The sequence below is a fragment of the Solanum pennellii genome, chromosome 7 (assembly GCF_001406875.1).
Source record: "Solanum pennellii chromosome 7, SPENNV200".
NCBI classification, from domain to species: Eukaryota; Viridiplantae; Streptophyta; class Magnoliopsida; order Solanales; family Solanaceae; genus Solanum; species Solanum pennellii.
In genome coordinates, this window is record NC_028643.1 from 72589365 (window position 1) to 72609137 (window position 19773).

At 32.6% G+C, this 19773-nt stretch overlaps 3 protein-coding genes across 3 annotated transcripts in view; all 3 read left to right on the plus strand.

Annotated features, from left to right (window-relative positions):
• The first annotated feature begins 4030 nt into the window (after positions 1–4030).
• LOC107025459 (transcription factor WER-like) lies at positions 4031–6295 on the plus strand. Its single transcript, XM_015226245.2, has 3 exons — positions 4031–4267; positions 4442–4571; positions 5754–6295. The coding sequence occupies exons 1-3, from the start codon at positions 4135–4137 to the stop codon at positions 6226–6228; spliced, it is 738 nt and encodes a 245-aa protein (XP_015081731.1). The 5' UTR covers positions 4031–4134; the 3' UTR covers positions 6229–6295.
• A 431-nt stretch (positions 6296–6726) lies between these two features.
• LOC107025460 (transcription factor MYB14-like) overlaps positions 6727–19773 on the plus strand; it is a 25105-nt gene continuing 12058 nt past the window's right edge. Inside the window, exon 1 of the mRNA XM_027918543.1 lies at positions 6727–6917. Coding sequence (XP_027774344.1) covers positions 6785–6917 — 133 coding nt within the window. The 5' untranslated portion in view covers positions 6727–6784. The remainder of the gene's footprint in view (positions 6918–19773) is intronic.
• Positions 16670–18318, plus strand: LOC107025254 (transcription factor MYB14-like). Its single transcript, XM_015226049.2, has 3 exons — positions 16670–16938; positions 17192–17321; positions 17740–18318. Exons 1-3 carry the CDS (start codon positions 16806–16808, stop codon positions 18236–18238), a joined length of 762 nt encoding a protein of 253 aa, XP_015081535.1. The 5' UTR covers positions 16670–16805; the 3' UTR covers positions 18239–18318.

Consider the following 19773-nt stretch of genomic DNA (forward strand, 5'->3'; position numbering starts at 1 on the left):
TGTTGTGTATAAAACATACACATCCAAAGGCCCTAAGATGTGCTAGATTTGGTTTTCTTCCTTTTAGTAGCTCATATGGTGTTTTGTTTAGCACTGCTCTGATCATACATCTATTTATTAAATAACATCCTGTATTTACTGCTTCAGCCCAATAGAATTTTGGAAGTTTGCTTGAGATTAACATTGTTCTTGCAATATCTTCCAGTGTTCTATTTTTCCTCTCAACAACACCATTTTGTTGTGGTGTTCTAGGTGCTGAGAAGTTATGCTCAATCCCATTTGTAGTACAAAATTGTAGGAATTGTGAGTTCTCAAACTCCAGTCCATGATCAGATCTGATGCTGATTATTTCTTTGTTGAATTTCTTCTGAACCAGCTTTGCAAAAGCTTCAAACATAGTGAATGTCTCGTCCTTTGTTGCAAGAAACAATGTCCAAGTGAATCTTGAGTAGTCATCAACTATTACAAACACATATCTTTTTCCACCCCTGCTTTGTACACGCATTGGTCCACACAGATCCATGTGAAGCAATTCAAGTGGCTTAGTAGTACTTACTGTCAACTTTGGTTTGAAGGATGACCTAACCTGTTTTCCTTGAATGCAGGTTCCACATACTTGGTTGTCCTTGAAACTTTTGGTTGGCAGTCCCCTAACCAGGTCTTTAGATATGAGTTTGTTTATAGTTGTCATGCTAATGTGTCCCATTCTTTTGTGCCATAGCATGGAGCAATCTGATACTGCACTCAGACATTTAAGATTATCTTCCTTTGAGTCAACAGTCTTGACTTTGTACACATTCTTGTGTCTCTTTCCTAGTAGAACCAGGTTTCCAGTCACTGAGTTGGTTATTCTGCATTCTTTTTCTGTAAAGATAACGTTGTTTCCTTTATCACATATTTGCGATACGCTCAAAAGATTATGTTGTAGACCATTTACATAATATACATTCTCAATTGCATGAGTATCCATTGTTCCAACCTTTCCAATTCCTTGAATTTCTCCACTTTTACCATTACCAAAGGCAACATGTCCTCCTTTGATGTTCTTGAGTGAGAGGAAGCTTCTTTTATCTCCAGTCATGTGTCTTGAGCATGCACTGTCCAAGTACCATTGTTGCTGCTTCCTCTTCACTGATCCCTGCAATTTATTGTTGGATTTTAGATTTTGGTACCCAAATCCACTTTGATTTAAGCTTAGGGAATGGGTGAATAAGATTTCTTTTGGCCCATCTAGGAAGAGACTTGTCTATAGAGATTTGTTTTTGCTCATTGAGTTTATCATGATGAGGTTTTCTCAAGGATTTCAAGTTTTTGTTATGAGCAGTTTGTTTCTTTTGACAATCATGACTTTTATGTCCTACCAGTCCACAGTGCATGCATAAACAGTCTATGTTGGGATTTTTTACTTGAGAGCTGGTTCTATCAAAACCTATCCCATGTTTCTCAAATGTGCGATTCTTGTGAATGTTGTCAAGCAGTATGGAGGACCTGGTCCATCTCATTCCATTTTCTGCTTCAGTTTTAGTCACAAGAAGCTCTTTGGAGAGTGTTTCATTCCTTTTAATTACCAGTTCTAGATTTTTACTTAGTTTGGTATTCTTGGATAAAAGGTGAAGATTCTGTTTTTCAAGACTCTTGTTTTCTTCTCTTAGTGATGCATAGTCTTCCATTATCAGTTCCCTTTTTGAGTCTATGGTTTTATATTCATCAATGAGAGTGTAGAGTAAGGATTCTAGTTCTCTTTTTGAGTATAAACCTAGATTGTCTTGTAAGTTATGAAGACTGACCTTTTCATTTATGTCTTCTTCTTCTTCTTCCTTTTCAGAATCTGATCCAGCCATAAGTGCTAGTATGGTTTCTTGTGATCTGCAAGTTTCCCTTTCTTCCTTGTTTTCCACTGCTACAAGGGCAAGAAAGTCATAATCATCTTCTTGTTCTAGTGCAAAAAGAGACTGGTTTTCTATCTCATCACCCTCAAACTCTTCATCAGATGAATTCCCCATTGCTGCAAAAGCCCTCTTCATTGACATGTCTGCCTCTTGAATTGTCATTCTTCTGTTTGAGGGGACAAACTTATCCTTTCTGGTATCTTTCCCTTTCTCATAGTTTACCTTTTTCTGTTCTACGGCCCAGAGTGGACAGAATTTGATGAAGTGATCTGGACTCCCACACTTATGACAAACCTGGTCTTTAGTATTTTCAGATGATTTTTGAAAAGCTTTCTTTTGAAAGGGTTGCCCTTTCTTTAGCATTCTCGTGAACCTTTTAGTTATGAGGGCAATGTTTTCATCTTCAAAATCATCTGATGCAGTAGCCTTTAGAACCAGGTTCCTTTCCTTTCTTTTTCCTCCAATTTCCTTTTCTTGGTTTTTCTTAAGTTCATAAGTAATGAGATTACCAATTAACTCATCCATTCCCAGTGAGTCTAGGTCGCGGGCTTCAGTGATAGCCTCGACTTTGCTTTCCCAAGTTTCAGGAAGGACACTCAAGAGTTTCCTTACTGCTTTTCCATTAGGCACTATCTCTCCTAAAGAGTACATTTCATTGATGATGGATGTGAACCTGGTGTGCATGTCTTGAATAGTCTCTCCTTCTGCCATCCTGAACAGCTCATATTGCCTGTTCAAGTTATCAATCTTAGATTTCTTGACTTGTGTTGTTCCCTCATGAGCTGTCTGCAGTGTTTCCCATATGGCTTTGGCATCTTGACATGACGAGATTCGATTATATTCGTCTGGTCCTATGCCACATATCAGAATTTTCTTGGCTTTGGCATTGTTTTGAATTGCAAGCTTGTCTTCAACATTCCATTCCTTTCTTTCCTTTGGGATTTTGGTGATTCCATCAGTTGCTGTTTTCATAGGTATGGTTGGGCCATCTAGAATTACTCCCCACAGATCAGGGTTTTCGCCAATAAGATGGTCCATCATACGATTTTTCCACCATCCATAATATTTGCCATTAAACAGTGGTGGTCGTGTTTGTGAAGCTCCCTCTTGTGGGGTAGGTGGTGCTGCCATTGAATCTTTTCAAGGTGTGAATCTTTTAACGAAAAGACCTGCTCTGATACCAATTGAAGAAACCTTACCCCAGACCACGAACCAGGTTCGTGTAAGTTGCTTTTAAGTAAAGACAGAATAGAGACACAAACACTTATTGAATTAAAAACCTTCCTCACTCAAGGAAGGAAAAACCTCGTTTTATTAATTCAAATATAAGATTTTGTGATTACAACTCAATAATCAAAAAGTCTTATCTCTACTACTCCCTCGATTTACTCCAATCGATCTCTCCAAAAGGCCAAACCCACCTTTTGTTACAACTCTCACTAACACTCAACCCTACAAAGAGCCAAACCCACCCTTTGTACAATAAACTGTAAATTACAATCAAAACAAAAACAAGACAAATAGTTTTACTCGATAAAACTTTCTCACTCAAGAATGTTTTAAACGTAGCAATCCTATCAACCTTGAAGACTTCAATTTGATGAATAATTCTCCCTCGTTCTCTGCGTGAAGTCGTGTTTTTCTTCCTCTGCCTCGTGTGCTTCTTATAGAGTTTTTGCCTTGTACAATCCCTACTAATAAGGTAAGAAAGTTAAGTTTAAACAAGGATTCTTTTTTAAATTAGAATCCTTATTATACACCACTTTCTTCCTTAATAATATATTTAAGGTTTTCCTTATTTGTATTGACTTGTACCTTTAATATATTACTTTGACTTTGACAAATAACTCTATTTTACTTGATCTCGGACTTCTTTCGCTGCGTACATTTTCTACTGTTCTTTGCGCTTTTTGTCTATCATCAAAACGAATTAACGATTCTATCACGTTCTATCATGCTGAACAATCAATTTAATATATTTTGTTTTTATCTTTCCATATGGTGTGGACGTGAGTAATTAGTTTCACCACAAACTTTTTATATGATAAGAAACGCTAAGGATAATCGAAATTTATTTATAACAAAAATCCCATGTATTTAACGTTTTGCACCCTTCCTATAAATAGATTCAATTTATGATTTTTTTTATTTATTCAAGTGGGAATAGCTAGCTATAATTGTTTTATTAATTTTTATATATATTTTTTAAAAAATCTCCTTTTCAAAAGAGAATTGTAATTAAGAGATGGTGAGAACAACTTGCTACGACGAAAATGGAAGGAAGAAAGGGAGTTGGACACTTGAAGAAGACAAGAAATTAGCAGCATATATTACTAAATATGGCTCATGGAACTGGAGACAACTTCCCAAGTATGCTGGTGAGAGTTAGTATTTGATGTTTATGAATTTAAAATTTAATCGTTGATTGTTAAAGTTATTATAATAAAGAAAATCGAACTCTATTTTTTTGTTTTTTTAAAAAAATACGTGTTGAATATCTTGATTTCATCTCTAAGTTCCATTATAATTATAATTATTGTTGTTGCTTGAAGGTCTAGCAAGGTGTGGAAAAAGTTGTAGACTTCGATGGATAAATCACTTAAGGCCAAATGTTAAAAGAGGTAACTATACCGAAGAAGAAGATGAAATCATCTTGAACCTCCATGCTCAACTTGGAAATAAGTACGTATATTTCTTTCACATTTCTAATTTTACGATCAAAGAAGACAAATTCAAAATTTAAAATTTTTAATATTTTATTCATTGTGTCACAGAGGAAAGGTCGATTTGATATTTTTTTCATTTACCAAACTAAATTAGCTATGTCGGTTTTTAATATTTACAAGTTTTTTTTTTTTGCAAATTTGCAACATGGTGCCTATGGTTAGGCTTTTATTAATTAAAAGGTATTAATAAAAGGACCTAAAAGAGATAATTGCAAGCAAAGGAGAGTTAGGTCTTATATACTAATTCTATTAAAGTGATAAACGCTACTCTCTCCGTCCACATTTCATTGTCATAATTTCTATTTTTAGAGTTAAATTATAAGAACTTTGACTAATATTTTAAGATGTGATTTTTCATCATATTGATATGCAAAAAATTGCAATTTATAGAACTTTTCATATAGTTTTTGAATATCTAAATTTTTTGTTTTAAATATCAAATTAATGTAATCTAATTTAACTTTAAAAATTAGTCAAGTTGACTTTCGAAAAACACAACATGACAAATAAAAGTAGACAGAGGAAGTTCAAATTAATAAGCATTTTCGATTAGTTTTGGTTTTTATATGAGTTTTTTCTCTCGATAAAGCCTCAGCAACATAAAATATTTAACTAATGATTCTAAATATATCCTTATTTGTCATAGGAAAATTCAGTATGATACATTAGATCCTGACTTGGTTATTAATAGAGTGAATGATAAAGATAATGAAAACTCAGAATAGAAGTATTGTTAGTAAGAGATAATTAATGAAGTTGAACAAAATGTGTTTTAATCTAATTTCTCTTAATTTTTTCAACTATGTAGCTTAAAAAATATTCAAGAGGAGATTCGTTTTGTTAGTATTATTCCCCTGTAAATTTAAATCACTATTTTTTCTTGATTTAATTCGATTTATTTGTTTGATATGGTTTGTAGGTTGAATAGCTCCTCCTCAAATTCTTTATAATATATTCACACGGAGTTCAGTTATATACTCCCAAATATGAAAAAAAATATATAATTTTTGTCATTTTACTATGACAATATAAATACTCATTTTCTTTGATGTGACAAAAATAAATTCATAGTACTATCACTTTATTATTACTTTTGTACGTAAAAGTTTAGTAATCACACATGAAATTATGATTGCAGGTGGTCCATGATTGCTGCTCACTTCCCCGAAAGATCAGATAATGAAATAAAGAATCATTGGCACACAACACTTAAAAAGCGGACTGCTACTACTAATAATAAGAATAATATTGAAAGCAATACTAGAAGAAAGATCACTAGTGTGGAAAATCAAAATGCAAGTGCTAATAACAATAATAATAATAATATGCATGAGAATATAGTATTGGAAAGCTCAGAATGGTCACCAAATGAGTCATCAAGTGAAGCATTATCCTCTATTGATTATCAACAAGACATTTTTCAAGAAGAATTGGCTAATTTGGAGGAAATTACAAGTGGAAGTTTTTGGACACAACCATTTGAAGTGGATACTAAAATTGATTTTGTAGCTCCTTCAATTGATTATTGTGGACTTGTGTGTCCACCTTCTCCTTTTATACCTCATGAATTTCTTTCCTCCTTTGACTTCGATGATTGTAATAATTATTGGTAAAAAAAAAATAATCCAAAAGAAGTACCTAATGATTCATCCCAATACATTCAACTTCTTCTTCGACGAATTACATTAGATATATTCTTTATATTTTTTGATAAATTACATTAAATATATTATTTATATCATTGAAGTTGAGTGTGATCATGTGATCTATACTTGTACTTTACAACATTTTATATGAAATCGAGAGTAAATACTAAATAGCACTTTTGTTATCTCATTCTATTGATAAATTCTTATTTAAATTTTCAATATCTTGAATTATTACTTTTTTTTATTCGCTAGGTTGTGGGGGTGTCTAGGCTAGTTTTTTTTTTTTTTTTAAAAAAAAATAATTAAAAAAAGTGAACCTTAAGTAGAAAAGTACAAGCAAAATTAGGCATTATCTTATTAATCTTTGTCTGAATAAATATATTTACCTTTCATTTGTTTTAAATAAGATTTTTGTTATTTAATTTTGTTGGAAATTAAAGAACTTAGCTATAGCTTCTTCACTTAGTAAATTGAAAAAAAAATTAACTCTTTTTTTTTTTTGGAGTGAATTAATTTAGAGATGGTGAGAACACCTTGCCACGACGAAAATGGTCGTAAAAAGGGTACTTGGACACCTGAAGAAGATAGAAAATTAGCAGCTTATATTACTAAATATGGATCATGGAATTGGAGACAACTTCCAAAGTATGCTGGTAAGAATTTATATCAAGCTCGAAATCATTAAGTTTAATACTTGATTCCGCCTCTGAATATGTAATTGATTATGATACTATTATTTTCTTGGTGAATTAAGCTTAGCAAGGTGTGGAAAGAGTGGTAGACTTCGATGGATGAATTATGTTGATCTTCATGATCTGCAGCTTAGAAGAAACAAAAGTATTTGCAGTTGAGAGCTTTAGAGAAAGAGAAGTTTTTGAGGAAGAAGATATTATTGATTGTGTGCTTCATCACCTCCATGTGATCTATACTTATACACTCATTAACTAACTAAGAATCTTCTAGAACTAATCTGTAACTAACTAACTGTAAATTAACTAACTAACTAAGTAGTAATCAGCTGTTAGTCAGCTCTACACTAATCTTCTGTTTCAACACCCTCCCTCAAGTTGATGGTTGATATATATCCTTCAAGCTCAGCTTGGACATGAAATAACTGTGTTGCTGCCTTCCTAAGCCTTTTGTGAGTATATCTGCTTGTTGTTCCTTTGTAGAAACATGATGAGTCTGTATAATTCCTTGCACAATCTTCTCACGTACAAAGTGACAATCAATGTCAATGTGCTTTGTTCTCTCATGAAAAATGGGATTGGCTGCAATCTGAATTGCTGCTTTGCTATCACAGTAAAGATGTATAGGAACTTCAACTGTTATTCCAAGTTCTTTGTACAATCCAATCAACCATGTTAATTCTGCTACCACTGATGCCATACTTCTGAATTCTGCTTCAGCTGAACTTCTTGCAACTGTTTCTTGCTTCTTTGACTTCCATGAAACAACAGCACTTCCAAACTTAACTAAGTAACCTGTGACTGATCTTCTGGTTTGTAAACATCCACCCCAATCAGAGTCACAAAATGCCTCAAACTTGCATGAGCTATCTGCAGGCATAAGTAAACCAAGACCTGGTGTTCCTTTTATATATTTAACTACCCTTAAAGCTGCTTCAAAATGAGACTGTTTGGGCTTATGCATGAACTGACTTAAAACCTGTACCACATATGCTATATCAATCCTTGTCATGGTTAAGTAGAGTAATCTGCCTACTAACCTTTGATACTTGCCAGGATCAGTAAGAAGCTTATCATTATCTGCAGGAGTATTATTAATGATGGAATCATAGTCAACAGATGTGAGTTTAAGATTTGTTTCCAGTGGTGTTGTGAATGGCTTAGTACCACTTAGCCCCATCTCAGCCACCAACTCCAATGCATACTTTCTCTGGCTCATAACAATTCCTTTCTTTGATCTTGCAAATTCAATTCCTAGGAAGAATTTCAATTCTCCTAGATCTTTCATCTTGAATTGCAGCTTAAGATCATTCCTTGTTTGAGTAATTAATTGAACACTACTTCCAGTAACTAGTAGATCATCAACATATACTAGAACAATCACTATATCTCCTGCAACTACTTTAGTGAATAAAGAGTAGTCAAAGTGACTTTGAGAGAACCCAAGCTGAACCAATGCATCTGTTAGCTTCTTGTTCCATTGTCGTGGAGCCTGTTTCAGACCCATACAATGACTTATGGAGTTTGCAGACATGATGAGTTCCCCCCTTGCCTGCAAAACCAGAAGGAATTTCCATGTAAACCTCCTCAAGTAAGTCACCATGCAAAAATGCATTGTGTACATCCATCTGAAAAACAGGCCAGCCTTTGGTAGCAGCAATAGCAACAATAGACCTTACAGTAACCATCTTGGCAACAGGAGAAAATGTTTCATTGTAGTCTAACCCCTCTTGTTGACTGAATCCCTTAGCAACCAGGCGTGCCTTATATCTCTCCACAGCACCTGAGGCAGTGTATTTGACCTTAAAGATCCACTTACAGCCAATGACATGTTTACCAGGAGGCAATGGTACGATACTCCATGTGGCATTATTTTCTAATGCTTGAATTTCAGCTTTCATAGCAGCAATCCACTTAGGGTCCTGAGCAGCCTCATGATATGTAGTTGGTTCAATGATAGCAGAGTAAGAAGATAAGGCTGCACAAAATGATGTTGAAAGATGATCATATCCTAGAACCTGAGATAAAGGATAGCAGCAATTGGCATTACCATGTCCTTTACTAATGTAGTCACTCATCCAAACAGGTGGTTTATGAGGTCTAGAAGATCTTCTTACTTCAGGTACAGACACATGTGAAGGAGATGCTGAGGATACTGGATGTGTAGAAGAACTTGAAGAAGAGCAGCTCTCAACACTAGGTGAGGTAGGTACAACAACTGTAGAAGTAGAAGTAGATTCTGTAGAAGACTGCAACTGTGGCTCTAATACAGGAAACAAAGGATGTACATCTGTAGACAATTGATGAAATGGAAAAATATCTTCATGAAAGACTATGTCTCTGCTCACACAGAATACTTTGGTGCTAAGATCATACATGATGTAGCCTTTTTTTGTTGATGAATAACCAAGAAAAACAGCAGGATTGGCTCTAGGAGCAAACTTATCTACTTTGCGAACTTGAGTAACATATCCTAAGCAGCCAAATACTCTCATATGATCCAAAGAAGGAGACTGCTTGTATAGAACCTCAAATGAAGATTTACCCTTAAGAACTGAAGAGGGCAATCTATTGATAATATATGTAGCAGTAGTAACACACTCTCCCCAAAACCTCAAAGGAACTCTGGCTTGAAATCTGAGAGCTCTTGCAACCTCCAATATGTGTCTATGTCTCCTCTCAGCAACACCATTCTGTTGAGGAGTAAATACACAAGAAATTTGATGAACAATCCCTAAGGATTGTAACAAGGAATTCATGGATGAGTTAAAAAATTCACAGCCATTGTCTGTCCTAAAGTACTTGACAGAGGAATTGTAGATGTTTTTAACCATAACAAGAAATGAAGACACTGCAGCAATGACATCTGACTTGGTAGGTAACAGAAATAACCACATATATCTAGAGTAATCATCAACAAGAGTCAAGAAGTATCTCTTTCCATTATAGGTAGGAACTCTATATGGCCCCCAAACATCACCATGTACAAGATGAAAACAAGTAGTAGTCATAGATGTACTGAAAGGAAATGGTTTTCTAGTCTGTTTAGCTAATGGACAGATGCTACAATCAGAGATAGAATCACATTGCAATGAGTTACAAGTTCTTATTTTCTTCATGACAGCAGCTGGAATATGCCCAAGTCTCATATGCCATATAGAGGCAGTTAGTGTCTTGTTTTGAGTAACATTTGTTGCAACTGGTTGCCTTGAAATGTGCTTGGCATCTACACCAATTATTTCCCTAGTTTGAGAAGGAGCTGACTGTGAACCAGGTTTGTTAGCATTGAAGATGTATAACCCATTCTTCTCTCTACCAATCCCCTTCACCTGTCCACTGAAGGGATCCTGAAAAACACAGAAGTCAGGATAGAAAAGTACTGCCCACCTCAATTCCTTGGTTAATTGAGATACAGACAATAGATTGTATTGGAACTCTGGTATATACAACACATTAGAAATGTGTGGAGTGTGAGGTAGGATAACTGAGGATCCTATATGATGCACATTAGCTAGCCTTCCTGTTGGTAAGTGAACCTTAGTATCATCACAGTGTGAAACATCTCTAGAAGTAATTAACATGTGTAGAGAATTGACCATATTTGATTTGATGCCCCTGAATCTACAATCCAGTACCCTGCATCATCAGATTTGGTCATACCTGCTGCCATAGCTGAATGTTTGCCCTCATTAGAGTCAAGTAGTTGCAAAATTTTGCTGTATTGATCTTTGGTAAACTGAGGTAGTCCAGGTATCATCTCATTTGAATCCTGGCTAAGCTCTCCACCTTGTTGCAATTTTGAAGTTCCTGCAAAATTAACAGAAGAACTAGCAGTACCACCATTTACCTTGCTAGTTTTATCACCACCAGATCCAGATGTGTCTCTTGTAGATTGATTTTCTGCACCAAGTCTTTTCTTAGGCTTATAGTCTGCTGGATATCCATTCAGTTTGTAACAGGCATTCCTAGTATGACCTCGAATGTGACAGAAATCACAAATAACATCTCCTCTCCTAGATCTGTTGTTGTAAGATCCAGATGAGTAATGGCTTGGTGAAGAACCTGGACCTCCTCGACCTCCTCCTGGGTAGTTGCTGCCATTTCTACCAGTGTGAGTACAGCTAAACAATGCCATTCCCTCTGAGTTCTCAACACTAGGTGAAGATGTTAAAGACCTTCTACTTTCTTCAGAGAGAATCATGGCATATGCCTTGTTAATGGAAGGTATTGGTGTCATCATCATAATTTGATTACTAGACTGAGAGTAGGACTCATTTAGCCCCATCAAAAACTGAAGAAGCCTATGATAATCAAAGTGTTCCATATATTTTTTTGATTCAGTGCATGAGCAACTTGGACAAGGCATCAATGCATCAAATTCAGCCCATAACTCCCTCATTTTAGAGAAATAACTGGAAACTGAAGAAACTCCTTGAGATAAGGTAGCTAGTTGCTTATGAAGATAGAAAATACGAGATCCATTCACTTTATCAAATCTCTCTTGAAGATCAGACCAGACCTTGTAGGCACTAGTTGCATACACAATTCCACTTAGTAATTCAGTGCTAACTGAATTCATAATCCATGATAAGACTATAGCATTGCACTTTTCCCACAAATCATGTAATGTAGTATCAAACTTCTCTATAGGACATTTACCAGTTACAAATCCTAACTTACTTTTGCCAAGCAGGCTAATACGCATCGAACTACTCCACAAAGCATAGTTTTCTGGACCAGTCAACTTAATAGAGATTAAGGAACTACCTGGAGTGTCACACGATTGAAGAAACAATGGATGATGTTGATCGATTGTCATCACATTGTTAGTCGAGTTACCTCCAGCAGCATTATCAGATTCAGTGAGAGTTGGCATAGTTCTGATTTGGTTCAAACTTTACAAAACGATGCAGAGGAAGATGAACCTGATGATTGTAGATAAACGAAAAAAAGAAGGAGAGAAACAGAGGATGAAATTACGCAGTGTGATGCTCTGATACCATGTTGATCTTCATGATCTGCAGCTTAGAAGAAACAAAATTATTTGCAGTTGAGAGCTTTAGAGAAAGAGAAGTTTTTGAGGAAGAAGATATTATTGATTATGTGCTTCATCACCTCCATGTGATCTATACTTATACACTCATTAACTAACTAAGAATCTTCTAGAACTAATCTGTAACTAACTAACTGTAAATTAACTTACTAACTAAGTAGTAATCAGCTGTTAGTCAGCTCTACACTAATCTTCCGTTTCAACAACTTAAGACCAAATGTTAAAAGAGGAAACTACACAAAAGAAGAAGATGAAATCATCTTGAACCTCCATGCTCAACTTGGAAATAAGTACGTTTTCTAGTAGAGCTGAGACAAATTCATGATTTAAATTTGATGAATTCAACTTTTAAAATTTTCAACATGGAATAATTCATTGTGTAGTGAGATTTAATAATTGTTAACATTTATGATATCATGTGGTCAACGATTGCAAGTCACTTGCCAGGAAGATCAGATAACGAGATAAAGAATCATTGGCACACAACAGTGAAGAAGCGCACTAAATATAACTCAAGTGAAGGAAGCAAGAAATGCAATAATAAGAAGAGTGAAAGTGATATTACTAAAAGAAAGAGTAATGTGGAAAATCAAAATGCAATTGGTGATAATAATAATAATGATAATACTATGCATGAAAATATAGTATTGGAAAATTCAGAATGGTCATCAAGTGAAGAATTATCCTCTATTGATTATCAACAAGACATTTTTCAAGAAGAATTAGCTAATTTGGAGGATATTACAAGTGGAAGTTTTTGGACACAACCATTTGAAGTGGATACTAAAATTGATTTTGTAGCTCCTTCAATTGATTATTGTGGACTCATATGTCCACCTTCACCTTTTATATCTCATGAATTTCTTTCCTCCTTTGATCTAGATCATTATAATTTGTAAAAACTAAAGAAAAAACATCAATAGATTTATCTTATTATATGATCATCACATTTTTGTTTGAATGTTTAGGAGATGTATTGATAAATTCTCATCTAGTTCTTGTATTATCTGAAAAAATATATTTAATCTTTATTAGAAATATAATCTTTTGATCCTTTACTGGTAAATTTTACAAATTTTCAGAATTTTTTAATTTTTCCATGGTTTAGTAATATCGTTTCAAAAACTAATTAAAATATACTCTATATTTACTGCATATAAAGATAGAAGACTGCATATTTTTAATTAATTACCGTAAAAAGTTATATATGTTGAGTCATATATAGAGGTGTCAAAATGGGCTGACTCAATCCAACTCAATCCAACCCCAACGGGCTAGAGAGTTAAATGGGTTGGGGCGGACTGACCCTTTTAATTAAAAGGCCAATAAAATAGCGGCCCAACCCAGCCCTAAGCGGGCCACGGGTTGGCCCTTCAACTAAAAAATGAACAATATTACTCTCTTAGAAAGAGTATCGAATGTTGACGTCTATGAACACGATATCAATTCACGATACATGAATTCATTTATAAATCACACACTTAGGTGAATACTTACAAAAATACATTTATGAATCACACACTTTGGTGAATACTTGCAAAAATACATAATAGCAAACGTAAGATTTAGCGGATAAATGTTAATCATTCCATCATTTCTCCTACAATAAACTATCTGGTTTAAAAGATTTCCAGCAACACAAGGCAGCCTAAATACTTAACAAATCTAAATTTCAAAATATTACATGACTTATTAAGTAATGCTTAATAACTCCGCTTCTACTTTCACCATCGATGACATTTGGATCAACATATGATATTATTTCCTTAAGAAGTTCATCTTCATCTCCAATTCACCATGCAAGATGATATTACAAAATACTTGATTATTTGTTTTTCAAAATATTTATTCATAAAATCTTTACAAATAAAATACTATTAAAAATATATAAAAATATTTTAAAAATTTAATAGCCCACGGGCTGGCCTCTGAGGCTTGCGGGTTAAACCTAAAAGGCCAACGGACGGGCTAAAAAACCTCCTTCGTAAACGGGTCAAAAATATTAAGCTCAACCCCACTTATTTCAAGATTGAACCAGTCTCGCGGACCAAACTCATTTATACAAACACAAATTAAAATAAGTATTTACAAAATACCCAAGGGACAAAAGGGATATCAACAGTTATCATCCCTAAAGTCAAATATGTAACATTCTGTGATATATAAATTATTCATTTACCAGCTATGGTGCATTGCTAACGTCTTTTATTCTCAATCGGAGGTCTTGGGTTCAAGTTTTCGGTATGAAAAAAATCATGTTAGAAATGTTATTTTCGATAAAATTTTCAAATTTAATTAAAATTTTAATATGAAATATAAATATCAAATATAAAACAAAAATAATAATTATTATTCATTCTTGTCACCTGACACCTCACATGATTCCATGCAATATAGTACAAACAAAAATGAAACTTTTATGTGATTTCATATTCCTAATGAGGACAACATCTCTTTATTTCATTGTCTCCTTCTCTCATCATTCCTCAAGGGAATTTGTGGCCCATGTAAAGTGTTGCATATTGATATTTTAGACACATTTGTGTTAACTAATTATATAGTTTTCTAGATATTTTTCGGCTAGATCCCTAAGCGTAAAATAAAAAAAGAAAAAGGATAAATATATTTTTGAACTATCGCAAATAGTATATAGATATCTTCCGTCATACTTTTGGAATATTAGTGTCTCTGTCGTTCAAAAACTAGAGCATAAATGTTCTTTACTCTAACGATTGACTAAATAGGGATACATGACACAGTCTTATTTGTCGATCTGATATTTAATAAATATCATATCGGTGCGTAAGATTATGACACATATTTTTCCGTTAATATAAAAGGTATCTATGCTCTAGTCTTTGGACGGCGATGACGCCAATATCCCAAAAGCATGACGGAGGATATCTGCAAACTATATATAATAGTTTCGATGATATATTTGTCCTTTTTCTAAGAAAAATATAGTAAAATATGTTTGAAGTCTAATCGCATCGAAATAGACTTAGAAATTTTGAGTACTTTCGACGTCAACGTGCCTTAGACCATTTGCTTCAGCTACTAAAACACGACAAAATTATAGATTCCTGAAAATGACATTCAAAATTATTCGAGTCCGAATCGAAGCCCCAATTAAATTTAAGTTGAGCCGCTTATTTAGGAGGACACTTTCAATAGGATTCTCTTTCAAGTTTGAATTCGAAATTTATGATTAAAGGTAAAGAAGTAGTACATCCCGAATTAATTCATGCACTTTTTTTAATATAATTTTATAAATATTTATGATTTGTTTTAAAACCTTTAATATATTATTTTTAAAAAAAAAAGTTATCTATGAAGTAACATCACATAATTGAGATGAAAGAATAATTAAGATGAACTTAGTCAGACTTTTAAGTTTATCAATAATTTTTATTTAGACACTTGAATGTATAATAATTTACTTCTATAGATATTTTCACCTCAAATTTTTAAAAATACTCATTGCCAGTAGCTTTTCTGTTGTTGCATTAGTAATGTAACGGTTTTATTAATTTTGTGAGATTTAATTAGTAATAAGTGGGTAGTAGATTGATTTATAAATTATACTGATAAGTGAAATTATAACAAATAGTTGAGTGTCACGCATTCATAAATCGTTTAAATTTAAAATCGTTAAATAAGTGGTCAACTTTGAACCCAAAGGTGGATTACAAGGGTATTTTGGAGCCAATTGGTGGGTGGGAAGGATATTTTGGAGCCAATAGTTGGATGGAGGGTAATTTTGTACCATTTCCAATAATTCAATGATATTTTAGGCCCTTTTAGAAAGTTTGTTTAGATAAATTATTGAAAGGATAATTAAAGAAGAGTTAAGCATTTAATCCTTTCAAAAACTCGAGCTGGGAAGAAAGGACATGAGGATAATTACCATTTAGTAGAGATTTCAATCATATTAGTAGAGAATAAAGTCACAAATAATAATAATAATAATAATAATAATAATAATAAAATAAAAATTCCAACCTTTGAAACTCACGAATACTCTTGAGCAAAAAGTGTTCATATAACACACGTTTCTTTCTTGATCTTGATCTGTTGCAAAAATGATGATACACATTTTTTTAAAAATTATAACTTTATAATTTTTCATTTCACATTCATAACAAAATTGATATCATACAAATGTTATAGCATGTTTCATTGTAAAGTTTCATAAAAAATTATCATTATAGAAATGTTACCTATGATATATTGAAAAGTCTTTGTTTCTTTCTTAAATCTGATTCAATTCAAGCGGTACGTTACATAAACTAAAAAGGAGGAATACTTATAAATGGCTACAACAATGTAATGATTTATAATTTTTATATTTCTTCTCTTTATTCTTTTTTTTCAACAGGTTTCGTTTCTTGTAGACTTGCACTACAAGTGTAATGAAAATAGGGTGTTGGTCCAAGTCCAATCTTATAAGAAAAACGAGTTGAAATGTGCTGCTCATTTTATCCTGACAAAATTAAATAAAAACATAAAAAATAAAAAAAAAACAGGCGTTGACTTGGAATTTTCTCTTTGAAAAATATCTCAGGACCATTTTACTACGTGCTACACATTCTTGTTGTTGCACTATAAATATGTCTCAAATTTCATAATTTGAGGATTCAAGTGATTAATTAGGAAGAGTAATATTAAAAAAATTATTCAAAGCAATATAGGAGCTAGTGAGCTAGGGTTAGGCTTTGACTCCTACCTTTGTACATTAATACAAAAAAAAGTCACAACTCTTTATCGTGTGATACTTATTGAAGAAAATTAATCGAGAGATGGTGAGAACACCTAGCTACGATGAAAATGGAAGGAAGAAGGGGACTTGGACTCCTGAAGAAGACAAGAAGTTAGAAGCATATATTACTAAATATGGCTGTTGGAACTGGCGCCAACTTCCCAAGTATGCCGGTGAGTATTTCTGTTACGAGGTTTTGAGTTGAATGCTTAAATTCTTTAAAAATTGGGTTAGTCCAATATGTTTTTTTAAAACAAAAATAAATCTCGAGTCACTCCTTGCATTGACTAGTTAAGGTTTTTGAGTGGTTTCTAGTTAATGTTCTTTCGTAAAGTAATACTTAGTCCCCTCGATCTAATTTATGTACGTTAGTTTGACTGTCACGAAGTTAAGAAATTAAAATAACTTTTAAATTTTATGAATTAGGACTAGCAAGGTGTGGAAAGAGCTGTAGACTTCGATGGATGAATCACTTGAGGCCAAATGTTAAAAGAGGAAACTACACCAAAGAAGAAGATGAACTCATCTTGAACCTCCATGCTCAACTTGGAAATAGGTACATACTCTTCTTTGTTCAATTTTACGAGCTAACACGACACAATTAACTGAGGTGAATTCAGAATTTAGCCTTAATGAGTTCAACTTTTAAAATTTTCCAGCATTGAACTCGTTATGTTAGATCTAATGTTTATTATATTAAAGATTTAATAGATTTTTACATATATATCTATATACACGACGCAAAAAAATATGAGTTCATACGAACACAAAGCCAAAAGGTTACATCGGCCTTATAGTACGATATAAGATGATTTAGTCATTTTTCTATCACAAAATTGAAAGAAAAAAAAAATTACGTGACCAGAAATAGTTTTGTAGTATGATCTACTTTTTTATACTCTAGTTGTACATATAGTGTAAAATATTTTAGAACCACACGTGAAATTAACCCCCTTAAACTTGTATGGTTGCAGATGGTCGGCAATTGCTATTCACTTGCCAGGAAGATCAGACAACGAAATAAAGAATCATTGGCATACATCACTGAAGAAGCGCGCTAATTATAACTCAAGTGAAGGAAGCAAGAAATGCAGTAATAAGAATAGTGGACGTAATATCAAAAGAAAGAGTAGTGTGGAAAATCAAAATTCAATTAGTGCTAATAACAATAGTAATATGCATGAAAATATAGTATTGGAAAGTTCAGATTGGTCACCAAAGGAGTCATCAAGTGAAGAACTTTCATCTTATCAACATGAGCAACATGAAGTTTTTCAACTAAAATTAGCTTTGGAAGAAATTTCTAATGGAAATTTTTGGACAGAACCATTTGAAGTAGATAGTTTCATCAATAGTAAAATTGATTTTGTAGCTCCTTCAATTGATTATTATGGACTTATGTGTCCACCTTCACCTTATATAGGTCATGAATTTATTTTCTCCTTTGACTTTGATCATTATAATTATTGGTAAGTGCATGTGTAACATTTGGTAATGTTGCATATTTATAATCAACCTTAGAAAATGTATTGACGTTTTGTTTCTTCTTGTCTGTTACAAATAATTGTACAAATTTTGATATTCTGTTAGTTTATTTTTACTAGTTCAATTTATTAAAAATGAATATCCATTTTGATTTGTCTAGTTTAAAAAGTTTAAGAGATCTTTGCTTCATAATTTACTTTTGTTATTAATTATACTCATTTTCCAAAACATTAAATTTATTATTTATTACTCCTTAAAAATTGTGTCTAGTCGATAGTATTAGACAAATAGAAATGGGCTGAGAGAATAATTGACAATATATATGGAACTTGATCTAATTCAAGTAAAATTTTCTAAGTAGATCATTTACGAAAAGTCAAGATAGAAATTATAAAATTCAATGTTAAGCTCAATTGATTTTTTACCCTTTTCGTCTACTTTTACTCATCATATTTGGACTTGTTACATTAATCAAGAAAGTAATAATTTTCATACTTATTTTGTCACACTACTCCTATTAATTGATGTTTGGTACAATCTTTGTTCACTTTTAATTAATTGTCATAGTTTTCTCTTTAAAGTTAAATAACAATAACTTTGACTAACATTTTACAATGTACTTTTCTTCATATTGATATGCAAAAAATGAAATTTATAGTACTTTTCGTTTAATTTTTTATTATCTAAATTTTTTGTTTAAATATCAAATTAATGTTATCTAATTTAATTTTTAAAATATAATCAAATCAACTTTCGAAAAACACTGACAATTAAAAATTTACAGAGAGAGTAGATCTTAGCAAATGATTTAGAGAACAAAAGTAATTTAGCTCTTAGATTGCCATAACGACAAATACACATTTTATTTGTGTACTTTCATAATAGAGAACTCTCGTGGGAGTTTAGAGTTTTTTGTTTTTCATTTCCACAATTAGTACTTTGTTTTCTTTATTTTTTTCCAAATAGATTATTCATACTAAGTAACAGATATGTAGATCGAATTCGGTCAATTAGTTTATCAATATGGTTAATATATATAATATATATGTTATTACTTTATATATTGACTACTATGTGTATGTATATTATATATTAAAAATAAAGTATAAACTGCCTGTTTATATAGTTTTTTACATATTTTTTTAAAATTAGTGAGTCGAAGTTTTTAGAATCATAATTATCCTTTAAATTAAAAAAAAAAAAGTATGACAGAATTTGGGAAGAAAAGGAGAAGATTGAAAAAATAAATAAATAAGAAACACAATGGTTTTAAGTCAATATTTAGGGTGTGTTTGGTATCAAGGAAAATATTTTCCTAGAAAAATGTTTTCCTAGAAAACAAGTAGATTTTGGACTTATTTTTTCATGTTTGGTTGGTAGGTAGAAAATATTTTCGGGAAATGATTTTTAGTGTTTGATTTATGAATGAAAAATGTTTTTGAGAGACATCTTTTATTTTTACTAGAGTAGAAAATAATTTATGAAATTGAAATTTTTTTAAAAAACAATTTTTATTTGGGGTG